The sequence below is a fragment of the Rhinopithecus bieti genome, unplaced genomic scaffold (genome assembly GCF_001698545.2).
Source record: "Rhinopithecus bieti isolate Rb0 unplaced genomic scaffold, ASM169854v2 scaffold_11964, whole genome shotgun sequence".
NCBI lineage: Eukaryota > Metazoa > Chordata > Mammalia > Primates > Cercopithecidae > Rhinopithecus > Rhinopithecus bieti.
The window spans coordinates 6669829-6690483 of NW_016807677.1; the positions used below are offsets into that span (position 1 = coordinate 6669829).

Here is a 20655-nt window from a genome sequence, read left to right on the forward strand (position 1 = left end):
TATATAAGTAGATGTAAATTCAGAAGCATAGTCTTTCTCATTCTATGCTAGTCACTAAATGAATTGGGGATCGGAGACTTCTTTGATTAAGGAGAGGTGGAAGAGGGTATGTAATCCAGGAAAAGAGGGTTTTTGTGCCTGGGTTTCCTGCAGTGAGAAGAGCGGGACTTCTCAACGGACCAGGTATATGATGATTATACAACTATGAATTTCCCTTGCTGGTATTTACGTCTTCTCAATGGCTTTCTTCAAACAGCAGATGCTGAAATGAGAGGTGTAAAAAAAAACCATATTCAGGACATTCCCCTTCCTAAGCAAAACTGCAATTTGCAAAATCATCGGTGACAGGTAATGGTGACTGGTGCTTCATTACTGATGATGTCTTGGGCCAAATTCCAGAAGCCAATGTATATTCAGAAGGGGCAGGGAGAAGATCTGCACGTATGACTTCACCCAGAAGCCCTGGCATATAAACAAGAGGTGAGTCAGTTTTACCCAATACCAGGCCTAGCACTTTCCAAACAGATTGAGACCATGGCAGTCCTCCATGCCATGCTGCTGTAGCCACTGAAGATGTTTCTGTGCCTCAGTCTGCAGCTTTCTTCTGCCACCTTTATACGGTACAGTAACACCTGCTTCACCTTTGATGAATAATACACCATCACCCTAGACATCAAGGCCAGTTCACATATCTACGAAAGCAATGCAGTCTATTCTGGTGAGTAGAAGCCATGCTCTCTGCTGTACTTTGTTCCCTGAGGGAAATTAACCAGAATTTCAGAACACACTCCTCTATCGCTACTCACAATTATACAAAACATGTGTCTTCTGAACCAAATGGGAAGCAAGGGAAGGAAGAGAAAGAATGAGAATTAAGGGAGTGGGTTTGGAGGCGGGGGGCTATTTCTGCATGTTCCTTGTGAACTCAAGCCACAGGAGTGAGAAAGCCCCAACCCCAGATTCACTGAGTTCCGGCAAGAACATGCTTGGGGTAAATCCTCCGACTTAAATAAAACAGGCACTTTTATCATTTTAAGGGATAATCATTGCATTCCAGTGTGTAATCTTTTCTCTTTTGTTTTGTTTTCTGAAGACAGAGTCTCACTTCATCACCCAGGCTGGAATGTAATGGTACAATTTCAGCTCACTGCAACCTCTGCCTCCTGGCTTCAAGCAATTCTCATACCTCAGCCTCCTAAGTAGCTGGGATTACAGGTGTGCACCACCACACCTGGCTAATTTTTTGTATTTTTAGTAGAGATGGGACTTCTCCATGTTGACCAGGCTAGTCTTGAACTCCTGGCTTCAAGTGATCCACCCACCTCAGTCACTCAAAGTGCTGGAATTACAGGTGTGAGCCACCACACCCAGCCTCCAGTGTGTAATCTTTTCATATCTATTTGACAAAATGATGCTGCTGGGGATAACTGTATACTGCATTTAGTCCGTTTCTGAAAAAAATCTAATAAACTATACAGGGGAAGTATTACCAACCCACTTTATGTATGAGAAGCCTGAGGCCAAGGGAAATTAAATGACCTGCCCAGAGTCTCCCTTCTAGTAAGTCATAGAACTGGCTCTTGAATCTTAGTCTGTTCATTCTTAATCCAATACTTTTCTTAGAGGTGTCTAGTAGATATTTTTTATATATCCCTTTTCGAATCAGCCAAACCTAAAAGTCAAGGAATATGCTTTCTAATTAGTTTCATAATAATAACACTTCATATGGTGTTTACATGTAATAGTGACCTATTAGGGAGATACCATTCCCATTCCCATTTTTGTAGATGAGAAACAGAGACAGATGCTAAGTGACTCTTGCTCAGGTCCCAGAGCTACTTAAATGGTGAAGCTAAGATATGAACCAGCATTCCAGCTTCAGAGACCCTGCCTTTAACCACTATATACTCTTCCTTACAGTAATGAGAGCTAACACTTCTTACGATGTGCTGGGCATGTTTTAGGAGTAGATGCTGTTATCATTTTACAGACGAGAACTGAGGCACAGAGAAGTTACAAATTTACACTAATAAGTAACCGAGCTATGATTTGAATCTAAATATCACAGCCAAAACTCGTGCAGCTTTTTGTCCAGCCAGGCTGTCCAGCTTCAGAACCTGTGTTATCCCGCCTTTCTTAAAAGTCTAACTAACTTTTGCAAAGACCACCAGGGTGATCTCCACACTCACAGTCTAGGTCTCAGACTTCAGCAGGTGAACAATCATGGCATGCCTCACGCGCTCACCTTGCTTATCTTTTGTCTTACTTTTAAATGAAGACTGACACTATGTGCTTCAGTTGTGATGGGGCCAGCTACATCCCACTCCCTCAGACAGTCGATATTGTCCTGACAGGGCAGGGAGGATAATCTTGTAATTCAAGATGAGCACAGGTGGACGGACATCTGTGCAACTTGGGGGAGAGCCTGAGGGGTCAGAGGCACTACTGCAAAAGAGATCACAAGCCTCTGGCATTTAAGATAATACCTCTCCAGTTGAAAGATTTTGCTAATGCAATGGAAGAGAAATCTATCACTGAGCACGGTGGTTCACACCTGTAATCTCAGCGATTTGGGAGGTCAAGGCAGGCAAATTGCTTGAACTCAAGGGTTCGAGACCAGACTGGGCAACATGGAGAAACTTAGTCTTTACAAAAATCACAAAAATTAGCCAGACGTGGTGATGTGTGCCTGTGATCCCAGCTACTCAGGAGGCTGAGGTGGGAGGACGGCTTAAACCCGGGAGGTGGAAGTTGCAGTGAGCTGAGACCACGTCACTGCACTCCAGCCTAGGTGACAGAGCAAGACTCCATCTCAAAACAAAAAAAAAGAAATCTATCATGTGAAGATGCCATGGAGGGGGAGACATGGGAGCCTTCTGAAAGTAGAAAGACAGGAGAAAGATAAGTCAACATGATCCACTGGGGTGAAGGGGATCACAGCAGTCACAGAGGCGTTAGGGAGCAGGGAAAGGGAACAGGGAAAGAGGAGAAGAACTAAGGTTCCTTGAATGCCCACTAATGCCATGTACCCCCAAACTTTATCCAATTCCATTTCAAAACAGAAATGTGCTGTGAAAGCTCTGTGGCAAATTGACTCATGATACAAATGATTTAAGTCGAGGGTCAAAATCCTCGCCCACGGAGATGTGAATTGCCAGATCCCACACCCGTGGTTACACAGCAGGCTCCACGATTGCCTTGCAGGTGTTATTGCCAGAACTCAGGACTTCTGGAGACTCTGAGTAAACGGCCATCCAGGCCAATTGCTTTTCCTTATTTTGGTTTGGAAATTATTTTAAACTCTGGGGCTATGTCAACATTGGTAAACCGTGTGTAAATGGCTTGGCAGGTCCCAAGAGACAACTGCAGCTCAAGCAACATCTTAGAACAGGTTTCCTGGGTCTGTTTTGGTATCAGTGAAAGAAATCCTTAATACAGTGACATTTACACTAAGACTGTGCTGAGCAACGATCTACCTTTTAAAAAAAAAAAAAAAAAAAAAACTTCTATGGGCAAGAGGGATGTGATTTGCTTGCTTTTCTTGCTAAACTTTAAGTCTTAAGGGCATTATACAACATTGGATGCATGACTTTTAAAATCAACCAATGAGAAGTTACTTAGGGCCCTCCAGAGGCCCAACACTGGGCTGTCCAGATACCAACACAGATGAAATCACAGCATGTAGCACAAAGTAGAATATGATTAAGAACTCAACAGAAAAAAAAGAAAAAAGAAGAAAAGAAAAAAAAGAATGAGAGCTAAAAAGGGATAAATTGGACCAGCGGTGGGACATAAGCAAGCTGTTGAAGTGGAAGAGGGGATGTGATGTATGATGAGAGGGAAGGAAGGCTTTCAGGCAGGCTGCCAGAGGTGAGCAAGGATCAGGGGCAGGTGCATTTGCAGAAAAAGGGAAAGACTGGCTGCCTTTAGAGTGGGAATACAAACAGCAGGCTGAGGCTAGGTTCTTATAGTCCAAAAACATGTGTTGGATACTGTAATCAACAGACCAGAGGCAGAAATATAAAAGCAGAAATGTTGACATGCTCTAGAAGGAAGGACCCTTTGAAGGTTTGGACAGGAGTGTGTTCTGATGGACGTGTTGCATAAGGAAGTCTGGTCTGGCCGCAGCATGTTGCAAGGCCACCTAAAGGAGAAGAACCTAAGGCCAGAAATCCAGAAAATGTGAGTGCCTAAGAGGGAAGAAACAGGACTTAAACCAGAGTGGAAGGGGAAAAGCAGGACAGGGCACACCTGTGCAGAGCTCACACTGACGATTATCTGGATGACACTGTCTCTGCTCACCTTCTACTGCACCTGACACACAGATCTAGAACAGCTGTCAGGTGCTCATTGAGCAAGCTGAGGTCTGTGGGATCTGCATCACCCGACCGTGACTGGCAAAACTAACAACTAGAACACAGAACTGCAGTGTGCATATAGTCACATAATAACAATTGCAACGTGTCCAGTACTCCCCAAGTGTTAAAACCTTCACATTCTTCTCTTTATTCTCCAGGACCTTTCAAAATAGGTATCATGATCTCAGATAATGAAGGATAACGTCATTATCCCCAGACCTAGAACCAGGCCAGGTGCAAAGTGGGCACGCAAGAAATATTTATGGAGTGAATGATGAACAATAAGGAAGCCAAGGCTCGGAGGTGAAATGACTTGCTCCTAAGCGTTAGAATCAGAATTCAGATCCAGGACTGTCTGATCCTTTTGCGTTACACGATCAATTTGCTTCACTTTGTTAAGGGAAGCCTTAAAGAAATTTTCCGTGGCTGAAAGGGCCCAGGAAAGAACAATAGCCTAGCACTGAGGAATTCACTCAGAAGAGATCTCCTAAGGGAAGAAATGGAGAGACAGATATTTTCTTTAAATGCCCTCTCCATTATACATCCGAAGGCTGAAATTAACAAGTGGAATTAACAAGTTACTTGGGGTAACCCTTTAAGGAGTTAGGGCCCCTGAGGCTCAAAGGCACTCCTTCCCACACCCTAACAACAGAGACCAAGAGAATCAGCATTTCTGGAACCACAAAAAGGGTTTTGCTTTTACTTGGCCCACCTGGCCTTTCCACGTGCATCAGCCTCTTCCGTCCCCACACTCCCCCTGAGAAGAGGACCAAGCAGACTTGTCTTCTCATCTGAGAAATGGGCCCTGGCTCAAAGAGGTAGACATTCACTCCCAGAATCTCACCCCTTGAGTGTGGCAAAACCAGAGCTGGGTATAGGTTTTCTTTTGTCTGCCTTTTACTGTAGAAAATTTGGAAAACACCAAAAAGCACTAGAAAGAAAATAAAAATCATCCGCAATCCCACTATCAAGAAATCACCACAATTAATAATCTTGATGTATTTCCTTTCAGACTTTCAACTTCTTTTACAAAAGTGAGACCACACTCTATGTACATATTCTTTGTAACTTTCTTGTTCCACGCTTTGTTTTGATGTCACCGCCCTCATCCCTTGAGCTTGGCTCACAGGGAACAGATGGCTGATTGTTTCTTCACCATTTCCTCCCAGGATTGGTTCCCGTGAATGACAGCGTCTATGCTGTGGTCAGGAAAGCCCTGGACAAGAACGGTGACTCAATGGGCCTCTGGCAAAGAGCGGATGAAAATTGCTACAGCAACTCCACGTTGTACGTGAAAGATCAATACATGGCAGTCTTAGAGGCGCAGTGGCAAGCTCCTAAATCTGAGAACATAACTGAAGTGGAGATACAGTAAGAACCTAGCTTGCTTTGCTTTGGGGTTTAATTTTCATATTGGGTTTATGCAGTTTTACACTAAGCAAGGAGGACTTAAAATACAATCCAGATGTGATGTGTAGTACTCAGCAGCCGCACTTCATTACCGTCTCACAATGCTCTACCATACCTTCCATCTATAGGAGCTTGCAGACACACACATTCACACACACATTCACACACACACCACACACACCACACACACACTTACACCACACATACATACCACACACACCACACATACCACACACACCACCACACACACACATACATACCACACGCACCCCACACACAGCCCACACACACACCTCACATTTACACCACACACATATACATACCACACACACCACACTCACATACATATCACACACACCACATACACACACCACATACACACCACACACAAACATACCCACACACACCCCACACACACCTCACACCCATACCACACACACCACACATACTACACACACACCACACTCACATATCACACGCACCACACACACCACACACACCACACACCACACAAGCTTGCAGCACACACACACCACACACACACCACATACATACCACACGCACCACACACACCACACACACCTCACGCACCACACACACCACACACACCTCACACACGCTCACAGCACACTCACATACACACCACACACACACCACACACACATACACCACACACACACCACACACATACATATCATATACACACCACACACACAGCATACACCACACACTCATACCACACACATACCACGCACACCACACACACATGCCACACACCACATATACCTACCACAAACACCACACACACACCACACATACACCACACACCACACACACCACACACACACCACCCACACATACATACCACACACACCACATACACCACACACACGCCACACACTTGTGCCACACACACCTACATACCACACACACCACTCACACCACACACACCACACATGACACACACACACCACACATACCATTCACACCACACATGTACATAACACACACACCACCACCACACACATACCACACACATACCACACACACACACCACTCACACCACACACACCACACACAACACACACATACAATACCACAACACACCACCAAACAGACACCACCCACACCACAACAACCAAAGCACACACAACACAACACCACACATATACAACATACACACACAAACACCAACATGCACACACACAATACCACACACATATCATAACACACAAAAGACAACACACACCACACACCACAATGCAACCACATACAAACCACAAACACATACATAAACCAACACAGACCGACACATAAACATACACACATCACCACAAGAATAAATACCAACACACACAACCACAATACCACACACACACCACAACACACACAAACAAAAACACACAAACAAAAACCACAAAGCACAAAACAAACAACACACAAAAAAGAAAAACACACAAAAAAACCAACAACACATACACACCACAATAACACACATACACAACCACAAAACACTCACATACACTTGTCATACCACACACAAGCATCACACTACATACCACTACACAAGTACATACCGTACAACACACCATAGAGGTACCACACACACACCCCACACATACACCACACACACCAAATACCACACACACACACACACCTACACACGTGTTACACACTACACACCACACACATACCAAATACACACACTACACACATATCTTACAGACACGCACACACCAGACCACATTCCCACACATACCCCCTTTCTACACACACACACACACACTTACGCTCAACATCCTCAGAAAGAACTGAGCACTCTCTTTGTTTCATATTCCCTACGTTCAAACTGGAGAATCGTTTTTCAAAACATGGATTCATTTTGGAAATGGCTCGCTAACAGAAAGTGTGATGATTGTGTAATAAAACTGTCTTGCTAGTGTCACACAAAATGTACACACTCAGATTCTGAGGTAAGGTCACCTGGAATTGCATTACACTTTAACAACAAATCTTCCTCCCAGCTAGGATCCGTCATTAGGTTTACTTTAGGAACCACATGTTGGGAAGTACTTAAAGCTTTCAAATTCCATTCTGTACTGAAAGAGCCAGTCTGACCCTCAGACTGTGTCAGCTTTAACAGCCATGTCTCTGTGGAAGCTGGTAATGATGATGATGCTGTCAAACCACCCTGCCCTCTCCCTCCACGCACTGGGCCTAGTCGGACCTAATTGACTTTGGAGGAGGGACTATTGTGCCCCCAGAGTGACTGCAAGAGTAGAACCCAATGGGAGCTACTACAATCCAGCCTCCCAGTGACAGCAGTTGCTTAGAAGCCAGCCAAGGCCAATTAGGGCAAGGGCTTTCTTTTCATCTCACATCCTTAAAGCCTCCACATTCCAAGCAACAAGAGATGAAAGACCAAACAATGACCATCTGCAAGACAAACGGCCCAATCCCACTGACAGTGTGGTCTCCAGACCTCTCCTAACTTCCACACCCGCGATAACACACTGGCCTCCCTGCTCGTTTATACCACGTTACATGGCTTTGATCAGCGAGGCTGAGTCAAGGGGAGTGGAGCCCCACATATTACGGGGGATGCAGAAAGCAGGGGACTCCACAGTGATGGGCTGGGTACAAAAGGGATGGGAAGAGGTCCCTACTCATGGAATGTCATAATGAGGTTAGGGAGGTGAGGTTAGGGAGGTGAGGTTACGGAGGTGAGGTTAGGGAGGTGAGGTTACGGAGGTGAGGTTAGGGAGGTGAGGTTACGGAGGCAAGGCCTATACAGAGATAATGACAGGTTAAACACTTCCTCAAGAAACCATTTCCTGAACTCCCAAATCAAATATAAGCTCCCAGTTATACACCCTCAGAATTTCTTCCCCTTCTTCACAGCGTACATCACAGATCAATTCTTACCTAGGTAACTGATCATCTGTTTAAAATGTATCCCTCTGAAGACACTGTAAGTGCCCTGAGGGTGAAAACCAGGCCTGTCTTGCTCAAACACTGCCCCCTCAGCACCAGGCACAGTGACTGACATGAGGTGTCCTTTCATTAATGATCTAACACATGTATGAACAAGGGACTCATGTAATAATGGGTTTATTGATAGGATAACAGATCAAGTTTAGCAAACATAAAGCACCTATGATATGTCAGGCACTGTTGACAACAGAACCTGCCTTATGAAGTTGGTCCTCCCATGGGGACAGAGGCTCCTAGCAAGTCAGTGCAACAGAGTGTCATGCCTAGCTTAGTGACAATAGGGGAAAACAACTTCATGGAGGTTACCATTGAGTCTATGAGCAGATGTGACCAGGACAGGTATTACAGGCAGAGGGACAGGCTCAAATAAAGACCAGAGGTATGTGTACCAGCCTGTGGGCAGTCAGGGTGGTGACGTTGGTGGGGGTGTGGGAATGGGAGAGGCTGTCTGGAAGTTGACCAAGATCGTGGAGGATCTTATCAATAAAAAGCAGACCAGTATTTAATGATCTGCTCATTGTGCCATACAGAAAGTAAGCACAAAAAGAATTAAGAGGCTGGGAAGTCAGAAATGTGTGCTGAACTTGTGAATTCCGCATGAGGTCCTCACCATTCTCTCTCATTGATTTGCCCTCCACAGAGCTTTCACTGTCCAGACCAGAGCCCTGACTATACTTTCTACTCTGAAGCTGACAGAAAAAGGTGAGTTCCTCTGCAGCCCATTTGCAAATCTGGCAGTGAACTCAGTCAGCCTGGAAAATTACCTTGTGAGTTCCCTAGAAAAGAGGGTCTTCTTACCACGCATCACTCAGCTATCTATCGGCTGAGTCTCCCTGCACCCTGAGACCTATAGAAGATTTGCCCAACCCGTTGTCCCATGCCCTTTGGAAAACAAAAACCCTCCCGCAAGATGTCTGTGCAAATTCCCAGGGTCCTTATATTCTCAGGGTCATCTGTGTCTCCAAATGCCGCTTCCATAGGAGCTGTTTCTGTTCAATACCACATAAACACAATGTGAAAACATCTTTCTCAGTTTCCACAAATAATTCCCACTCACACAAAGCCTTCATGGATACAGTAGACTTCAACCAAAGGGTTTTAAAGGAATTGGGGGTGGAGGCTAGGGAGTTGCACAAAGAAGGATTGATATCATAGAAATAGCAATAATGTCTGTAGTTCTTAAAGTGGCCTTTGGCCACCACCACTCCACTAGGAATTTCCACAGCTTTTCACAGGCTGTCGCCCCCAGCTTCGCACCTCCCTGAGTTTCCTTGCCTGTCTTCTTCCCTGTTCCCTTTCTTTTCTCTAACCTCCCTCTAAGGAGCTATATATAACAAATTTAAAGCTGGGCACAGTGGCTCACACCTGTAATCCCAACACTTTGGGAGGCCAAGGCGGAAGGATCCCTTGAGCCCAGGAGCTCAAGACCAACCTAGGCAACACAGTGAGACTTTGTCTCTATTTGATTTTTTTTTTAATTGAGAAGGAGTCTCACTCTGTTGCCCAGGCTGGAGCGCAGTAGTGCAATCTCAGCTCATTGCAACTTCTGCCTCCCGGGTTCAAGGGATTCTCCTGCCTCAGCCTCCCAAGTAGCTGGGATTACAGGCATGAGCCACCACGCCTGGCTAATTTTTATATTTTTAGTGGAGATGGGGTTTCACCATGTTGGCCAGACTGGTCTTGAACTCCTGACCTCAAGCGATCCATCTACCTCAGCCTCCCAAAGTGCTGGGATTACATGCGTCAGCCGCCACACCCGGCCTAATTTTTTTTTTTTTTTTTTTTTTTTAATTTACAGAAACGTTCAAGAAAGGAGATTCAGAAAATAGATAACTTGTCTAAGGCCACACAGAAAGTAAATGGCCAAAAGAAGACTCCTATTCCATATCATATTTTTTCCACTTTTCTTAGACTTACATCAAACCTGTATCTTGTTTGAGAATGACTTTTTTAAATACAAGATTCAACCAAGAACAAGAAACATTAGACTTTCTCAATGTCCAACAATGGGTGGTCCTCACGAGCCCCCAGACACTGAAAGACACGTAGCATGCTGCCTGTTTTCCCGCCAGTTACGCATTGCAAAATGTGTTCAAAGGGAGAATTATATTCAACAACAAATTGTAAAGTGATTGTGCCTAATGAAACTATTATACGAATGTCTTAACTGTTTCCTTGGTGGATTTCCCTCTGCAAGAAAACAGATAGTAGTTTTTTCCTCAAGGCCATTGTCAGGATGAACCCTTGTGTAAATGTTACTGGAAAAAGGGGGTCTTGATCCAGATCCTGATAGAGGGTTTTTGGATTTCACACAGGAAGGAATTCAAGGTGAGTGGCAGTGTGTGGTGAAAAGAGATAGTTTACTGAAAGCTACTCCATTACAGAGTAGGGTGTTCTCAGAAAGCAGATGAAGGAACACTGTCTTTAACTTTTTCTTGTAGAGGAGCCCTGTCTATGTAAAGACTAAACTAAGCTGTGCCTGTGTGTGGATGGGCTGATGGCATGACAAAATTTATTACTTTATTGATGTAAAGAAAACTATCCCTGACATTTTAGTGTGTAAGTCCATCAAAACATAAATATAATTATCTTGAAAGCATATATTGTTAAGGGTATTGGGACATCTGGACTTTCCGCTGTTAAAGGAGTGTGTCCTTGTTGGTATCTTCCGTCTGTTTCCTCAACTGTAAACATCTTAGGACCATGGGCTGTGACTGGCAAGGAATGTGCTTGCTAGTTTCAAGATGTAGTTGACTTTTAAATGGTGTCACTCTGATTCTCCTAGGTTCCTGCTTCCCTGACATAAATGCCAAAAAGGAAAAAAAAAAAGGTTTGTTTCCAGTCAAGACTTGTTAGCTCCAGGCTACTAAAATCCAGTTAAAAAAAAAGAAAAAGAAAGTAGTTGCATTCCAACTCTCTGGGTTAGTGGGATGCCAGAGAAACATTTGGCCTGGGGAAATGCTAAAGAAAATTAGACAATGCTACCTTACTGGAAAGCACCCTCCAGGCAGGAAGAAGACTCCACAGGCCTGAGTCGACTCCTGGACATTCCCCTTCTTCCTCTTCCTGTTTTTTTTTTGTTGTTGTTGTTGTTGTTGTTTTGTTTGTTTTTGAGACACAGTCTCACTCTCTCACCCAGACTGGAATGCAGTAGCACAACCTCGGTTCACTGCAACCTCTGCCTCCCAGGTTCAAGCGATTCTCCTGCCTCAGCCTCCCCAGTAGCTAGGATTACAGGCCCCTGTCACCACGCCGGGCTAATTTTTGTATACTTAGTAGACAGGTTTCACCATGTTGGCCATGAGGTCGAACCCCTGACCTCAAGTGATCCACCCACCTCAGCCTCCCAAAGTGCTGGGATTACAGATGCCTGGTCTCTTCCTCTTCCTTACAGACCCCCCTACGGTCCACTCGGAGTCTTGGAGGTATTCCCACCAACCTCCAGTTTGTCCAGGATCAGACAACCCCTCAGGACTATGGGCCTGACTTTCTCTGCTTCTCTGCAAGTTAACCTCAGAGAACCAACGTGTGATCAGGTCCCTTCATATAAAACTTACCAGTGCCTCAGAAATCACAGAAAGAGTCGGGGCTTTGGACTGGGCACCTTTCCACTAACTTTAAAGCAGGGATGGCTGTCCTGAGGTCTGGATGGGATCTAGTTCTTACAAGCCCTTGAAATTAGCAAGAAGAAAATAAAATTGTGCCATTCTGGATCATATCTGCACTGATTAACCTCATCTATTAAAGACAAGATTACATTCAGGAGGAGACTACCCACCCCAACAACAAATACAGCAGTTATATAAATTCAGTAGGTCTCCACCTCATCTCACAGAACTATGCAGACCATAAGGGTAGAAAGTGTTTCTTCCTTATTTTTGTTACTTAACCCTCTGTTTAACCCCCAGCTTTTCCCCTCCTCTGAAAACACTTGGCACTGGAGAAAGATTGATTGAATTTTGCTCATGAATCTGGCTCTAGCATTCCATTAGATTGGCCTCCTTTCTCGAGTGCCCACCCAGCACCCAACAGAGGTTCTGATGCCATTTTCCAGTGCCAACCACACCCTCAACCACCTTTCCAGTGTCAACCTTAACCTTAGCCGTCAAGATTCCCCAGAGCTCAGCTTTGAAGCCTTTCTTCTTGATTACGCCCAAGAGTATGAGACTCGAAAGCTTGGCCAACCGAGTCTTCAGCAGCCCCATCACAGATGCCATTTATATCCTACTTGCTTTCTCACCAGCACACTTCTCTTCTAAAGGGAATCTAGGGAAACAATTGTTTCTGCCTCCACTGCATTCTCCTACATTCAGTTCCAAGCCAGTGCTGGGAACCGAATGTGTGTAAATGAAGGCTTTACATTCTCAAATGTGCAACTCTGCTGCCATGGCTTCAGACCAAAACGAAGATCTGGAGGCACTCATTGGCAGGCTTGGGTCACACAGATATTCATCTGGATCTTTCAGGACAGATATTACACTTTTTGAAAATATTTAGATCTGGCCGGAACGTAGTCACCTAGAGTTCTCCTTATTGGTTGAACAGGTTGGCAGCCAATTCTGCAGCCAATCTCAACTTCTGTTCACTGCCAAATGATTCCCCTGCACCCTCTGAGTTTCTGTGGGAAGAAACCTTCCTTGCTTTCAAAATGATCTCAGATTTCTGACCAAACCCACTCAGGTTACAAGGAACTTCTGTGACTCATGTGACTCAAGAAAGAAAGGAGAAAGGAGAAATAGCTCTGAGGCTGCTGGCAGCTTCCCATTTGTCCACACCAGTAGATTTTGAAGGGCAAGAGAATAGGAATGAACCATGTCTGAGCAGCCAATATAGAAAAAATCTATGCTATAAAAACACTTCTGTCACAACAAATAAATTATACTTTAAACAAGAATAATGAATGTGTTCCATTCAAATATAAATCTCTAATGAGTAAGTTAAAACACATAATTTTGTCGAATTGTATTATTTGTGTGTGGGTATTAAAGAATGAATCAAATGGCGAGTGTATGTGTGTTTTCAAGACCGACTTCAGGGCAAAACTATCTCAATTTTCATTTCCCTCAAATGCAAACTGGTCGTTTTTCCCCTAATAGTAATTTCCATTAAGAAATGGGCAAAATATATATGTGTGCTTGTATGTGTGTGTGTGTATATATATATATACACACACACACATATACACATATATACACATACGCATATATACACGCATATATACACACACACACATATACACACACATATATGTGTATATAGGTAGTGTTGTTATCCCACAATGCCTCAGAGACAGCCCTGCCCTTAACTGGCTGAAGGATATGGGATAACAACACCTATATACACATATATTTGTGTATAGGGACCACTGCAACAGGGTCTTGCAGTGAGGGAGAGAGATTGGACTCAACTCCCTATTTGTAATATGCATAATGCAATGTACAACCGGAAGGAAACATGGTATTTCCAGTAATAAGCTTGTAATAAGCAACAAAGTTTTCTTTTAATAATGATGCTAAATTCCAGGATGCCAACATTCTTTGCTGATCCCTAAAAGTGTGCGCCTTGTAAGAATTCCAACTCTATTCTTCCCTTTCCACTTAGGACACCTTGATGATATTTATCACTCCCTGGTGTTTGTAACTGAAATGTAATGTGTGTCCTATGTAAATACACAATCTGCTTAGTCATATATGCTTTCTTGAGTAACTACCAAAGAGACGGGTTGGCTATGATTCTTTTCAACCATCCAGAAATACTCACCAGAAGGAACTAAACAACCAATTTTCCTAAGATTATCCATCTACTAATTTGGGGACTCAGAGAAGCAGCGTGTTCCTAATCTCTTCTGAGATGCTGCCTCCTAGGTTGAATCCACACCAACTCCGACACAAGAACAAAAGGTGGCTCCCCAAAAAGGCTAAGCAATTTTATGGGATGAGAAAAAGCCTACAAATGATCATTTACTAAGCATTTACCTTATGCTTCGTTACTGTTGCTATGAAAGTACCAGAAGAAAGATCCTAATTTTTGTATTCCAAAAGTTCCTGCTTTTGTTAACATTTCCACCCTCTCTCCTCAAAAATATATATAAAAGGAATTTTACCACAGTGTAATCCATAAAAACCACACTTTTCTGATCTAGGTAATGGCTATCCCTCGTTGCTTCAGGCTAATTTATCAACAGATATTCATTGAGCACCATGCCAGATATTGTTCTGGGCTCTGGAGCAAAATAAAGATCTCTGCCCCAGCGGATCCTCATCTCATCATTCCCTCACAAAGCTATGCATTCGGAAGCACCTTCTATGTGCTGACGCCGCTAGGTGCTTTCACATGTGCCACATGTAAAGTCCTCAAAAAATGCACTACCCCGAAAACTGCCTGATTATTATCATGTTTTTAAAAGTTAGAAAATTCAGGCTGGGCATGGTGGCTCATGCCTGTAATCCCAGCACTTTGGGAGGCCGAGGCAGGCAGATCACTTGAGGTCAGGAGTTTGAGACCAGCCTGGCCAACACAGAGAAACCCTGTCTCCAGTAAAAATACAAAAATTAGCCGGGCATGGTGGCACACACCTGTAGTCGCAGCTACACGGGAGGCTGAGAGAGGAGAATCGAATCTGGGAGGCAGAGGTTGCAGTGAGCCGAGACTGCACATTGCACTCCGGCCTAGCAACAGAGTGAGACTCTGTCTCTAAATATAAATAAATTAATTAATTAATTAAAGTTAGAAAATTGAAGTTCAGAGAAGTTATGCGACCGGCCTCAATCACAGAGCTAGTGAAAGGCAGGACAGGAGTACAGGAGTACAGACCTGTTCCAAGGACTGTGATCTCCCATTTAACCACAAGGTCTCGGAGTTGGCCTGCCCTTAAGTGGCTGAAGGATGTGGGATAAAAACAACTGCCCCACTTCACTGTGTTAGTGTGTAATAATAACAATAGCATTAATAGTAGTAATAACAGATCAATAAATGATAGCCGCTGTTATAATGTGTCTCATGCATCTCTTTGAGTTTATACTATCTGGAGTTTGTTGAGTTTCCCATATGTGTACATTCATGTCTGACATCAAATTTGGAGCCTGGGCAACACAGTGAGACCCCATCTCTACAAAAAAAAGTAAAAATTAGCCAGATGTGGCATGCCTGTAGTCCTAGCTACTAGAGAGGCTGAGGCAGGAGGATCACTTGAGTCCAGGAGTCTGAGACTGCAATGAGCTATGATGGTGCCTCTGCACTCCAGCCTGGGTGACAGAGCAAGACCCTGTCTCTTAAAAAAAAAAAAAAAAAAAAAAACAAGAAGGAAAGTTTTTTAAAAACCTTTTTTTTTTTTTTTTTTTTTTGAAGACAGTCTCACTCTGTCACCCAGGCTGGAGTGCAGTGGCCCAATCTCGGCTCATTGCAACCTGAGTTCAAGCAACTCTCCTGCCTCAGCCTCCCAAGTAGCTGAGATTACAGGCACCACCATGCCCAGTTAATTTTTGTATTTTTAGCAGAGACGGGGGTTTCACTGTGTTGGCCAGGCTGGTCTCGAACTCCTGACCACAGGTGATCAGCCTGCCTTGGCCTCCCAAAGTGCTAGGATTACAGATGTGAGCCACCATGCCGGCCCTAAAAAACTTTTTTAATGAGGTAAAATATACATATATAATTTACCATCTTTACCGTTTTTAAGTGTACAATTCGGTGGTAATACATTTATATTCTTTTCTTCCCTTCATCCTCCCCATTCCCCGCCACTTCCCAGCCTCTAGTAACCACCAATCTACTTCCTATTTTCATGAGATCCACTTTTTTTTAGCTCCCGCATATGAATGAGAACATGCAATTATGTGTCTTTCTGTGTTTGGTTTATTTAACTTACTATAATGGCCTCCAATTCCATCCACGTTGCTGCAAATAACAGAAGTTTGTCCTTTTGGGGGCTGAAAAATATTCCATCGTGTGTGTATATGCATATTATCTTTATTCATTCATCTATTGATGGGCACTTAGGCTGATTCCATATTTTGGGTGTTGTGAATAGTGCTGCAATAAACGTGAGAGTGCAGATATCTCTTTGATATACTGACTGCCTTTCTTTTGGATATGTATCTAGTAGTAGAATTGCTGGATCACATGGTAGTTCTATTTTTAGTTTTTTGAGAAATCTCCATATTGTTCTCTGTAGTTACTGTACTAATTCACATTCCTCCCAACAGTGTATGAGGATTCCCCTTTCTCCACATCCTTTCCAGTATGTTAGTGCCTTTTTTATTCAAGCCATTTTGACTGGGGTGAGATGATATCACATTATGATATTGATTTGTATGTCTCTGATGATTAGTGATACTGAACATTTTTTCTTATACCTGTTGGCAATTTGTATGTCTCCTTTTGAGAAATGTCTGTTCAATTTTTTTGCCCATTACTAAATTGGATTTTTTTAACTATTGAGTTGTTTAAGCTCCTTATATATTTTTATTATTCATCCCTTGTCAGGTGAATAGTTTGCAAATATTTTCTCCCATTCTGTGGATTGTCTATTCACTTTGTTGATTGTTTCCTTTGCTGTACAGAAACTTTTTAGCTTGATGTAATCCCAGCTGTCTATTTTTGCTTTGGTTGCCTATGCTTCTGAGGTCTTATCCAAGAAATCTTTGCCCAGACCAACACCTGAAACTATTTTCCCAATGCTTTCTCCTAGTACTTTCATAGTTTCACATTTTAGTTCAACTCTTTAATCCATTTTGACTTTATTTTTTTGTATAGTGAGAGATGGGGGTCTAGTTTCATTCTTCTGCATACAGTTATCCCATTTTCTCAGCATCATTTATTGAAAAGACTGTACTTTTTCCACTGTAAGTTTTTGGTGCTTTGGTCAAAGATGAGTTGGTTATAAATGCATGAATTTGTAACTGGGTTCTCTATTCTGTTCCACTGGTCTATGTGTCTGCTTTTATGCCAGTACCATGCTGTTTTGGTTACTATGCCTTTGTAATAAGTTTTGAAGTCAGGTATTGTGATCCCTCCAGCTTCGTTTTCTGGTTTGGGGGGTTTTGTGTTTTGGGGTGTGTGTGTGTGTGTGTGTGTGTGTGTGTGTGTGTGTGTGTCTCACTCTGTTGCCCAGGCTGAGTGCAGTGGTACACTCATAGCTCACTGCAGCCTCAAACTCCTGGCCTCACGCAGTTCTCCCACTTTGGCCTCCCAAAGTGCTGAGATTACAGGTATAAGACATTGCACCCAACCCAGTTTTGTTCTTTATGCTCAGGATTGCTTTGCCTATTCAGGGTCTTTCATGGTTCTATATAAATGTTAGGGGTTTTTTCCTATTTCTGTGAAGAATGTCATCGGTATTTTGATAGGAATTGCATTGAATCTGTAAGTTGTTTGGCGTAGTATTGTCATTTTAACAATATTATTCTTCCAATCTATGAGTATGGAATATATTTCCACTTTTTGGTGTCCTCTTCTATTTCTTTCATCAGAATTTTATTTTCTTGTACAGAACTTTTATTTCTTTAGTTAGACTGACTCCTAGGTATTTTATATTTTTTGCAGCTACTGTAAATGGGATTACTTTCTTATGTTTCAGATTGTTCACCGTTGGCATATATAAATGCTACTGATTTTTGTAGGTTAATTTTGTATCCTGCAACTTTACTGAATTTGTTTTATGTTCTAATAGTTTTTTTTGGTGGAGTCTTTAGGTCTTTCTAAGTAATAAGATCATGTCCTCTTCAAACAAGGTTAACTTGACTTCTTCCTTTACAATTCGGATGCACTTTTATTCTTTCTTTGCCTAGTTGCTCTGGCCAGGACTTCCAGTATCATGTTGAATAAAAGTGGTAAAAGTGGGCAATTCTTATCTTGTACCAGTCTTTAGAGAAAAGGCCTTCAAATTTTCCCTTCAGTCTGATGTTAGCCATGAGTTTGATATAGATGGCCTTTAATAATTTGAGGTATGTTCCTTCTATACCCATTTTGATGAGGCTTTTTATGATAAAGGGATGTTGAATTTTATCAAATACTTTTGACATCTATTGAAAAAATTATATGGTTTTGTTATTGATTCTGCTAATATGGTATATCATGTTTATTTATGTCAATTGAATCATTTTTGAAGCATCCCTGGGATGAGTCCCACTTGATCGTAGTCAATGATCCTTTTGATGTATTATAGGATGCAGTTTGCTAGTATTTTGTTGAGGATTTTTGCATGTATGTTCATCAGTGATATTGGTCTGTAGTTTTCTTTTGTTGTGTCCTTGTCTAGTTTTGGTAACAGGGTAATACTGACCTCATGAGTTTGGAAGTACTCCCTCTTCTTCAATTTTTTTTTTTTTTTTTTTTAAGAGTTTGAGTAGGATTGATATTAGTTCTTCTTTAAATGTTAGGTTGAATTTGCCTGTGAATCCATCAGGTCCTAGGCTTTTCCTTGACGGAAGACATTTTATTATACCTTTGAATCTCATTACTAGTTATTGGTTTGTTGAGGTTTTCTATTTCTTCATAATTCACTCTTGGTATGTTGTACATAGAAGATGAAAAGTATAATTTCATTTCTTCATTTATTAATTTATTCTAGGTTTTCCAATTTATTGGTGTATGCTTGTTCATAATAGTCTCTAATGATTCTTCATATTTCTGAAGTCTCAGTTGTTATGTCTCCTTTTTTCATTTCTGATTTTATTCATTTGGGTCTTCTCTCTTTTTTTAAACCTTTACTCTAGCTAAAGGTTTATCAATTTTGTTTATCTTTTCAAAAAACCAACTTCTCATTTTGTTGATCTTCTGTATTTTTTTGGCTCAATTTCACTTATTTCTTCTCTGATCTTTATTATTTCTTTCCTTCCACCTATTTTGGGTTTGGTTTGCTCTTGCTTTTCTAGTTCCTTGAGGTGCATTATTGGGTTGTTTCTCTGGAATATTTCTTTTCTAAGTGTTTTTGCTATAAACTTCCCTCTTAGTACTGCTGTTGCCATACCCTATAAATTTGGGTATGTTGTATTTCCATTTCCATTTGTTTCAAGAAATTTTTAAATTTCCTTCTTAATTTCTTCATTGACCCCTTGGTCATTAAGGAACATGTTGTTTAATTCCATGTGTATGCATATTTTCCAAGGTTCCTCTTGTTATTGATTTCTGGTTTCATTATATTATGTTCGGAGAAGATACTTTACCCCATCTCTACCAAAAAAATGCAAAAATTTAGCTGGGTGTGGTGGTGTGAACCTGAGTCCCAGCTGCCTGGGAGACTGAGGCAGGAGGATCACCTGAGCCCAAGGAGGTCAAGGGTGAAGTGAGCTGTGACTGTATCACTGCATTCCAGCCTGGGAGACAGTGAGACTTTGTCTCAAAAGAAAAAGGGCAGGATCGGGGAGGGGACAAAAAGCATTCTTAGTTTAAGAATAGGTTTTGCTTTAAAAATCATAGTACACTCACCAATTCTTGCTGAAATCAATAATTACACAAGAGAATAGCATACTAATAGCCTGTTGTAAATTGATCACAAGCCTTTTTAATAAAGCACCTTTTTTTTTATTATACTTTAAGTTCTGGGATACATGTGCAGAAAGGTTTGTTACGTAGGTATACATGCATCATGGTGGTTTGCTGCACCCATCAACCCATCATCTATATTAGGTATTTCTCCTAATGTTGTCCCTCCCCCTGCTCCCCGACAGGCCCCAGTGTGTGATGCTCCCCTCCCTTTGTCCATGTGTTCTCATTGTTCAACTCCCACTTATGAGTGAGAACATGCGGTGTTTGGTTTCCTGTTCCTGTGTTAGTTTGCCCAGAATGATAGTTTCTAGCTTCATCCATGTCCCTGCAAAGGACATGAACTCATTCTTTTTTATGGCCGCACAGTATTCCATGGTGTATATGTGCCAGATTTTCTTTATCCAGTCTA

The 20655-nt window shown here is 42.3% G+C and overlaps 1 protein-coding gene across 1 annotated transcript; it reads left to right on the top strand.

The window, feature by feature from the left end:
- Window positions 1-534: 534 nt before the first annotated feature.
- PLET1 (placenta expressed transcript 1) lies at window positions 535-13021 on the top strand. The gene is given in 5 exon segments (XM_017883181.1): window positions 535-718; window positions 5528-5729; window positions 9403-9464; window positions 12847-12990; window positions 12993-13021. Coding segments are annotated over 5 exon segments (621 nt in total).
- Window positions 13022-20655: the final 7634 nt, after the last annotated feature.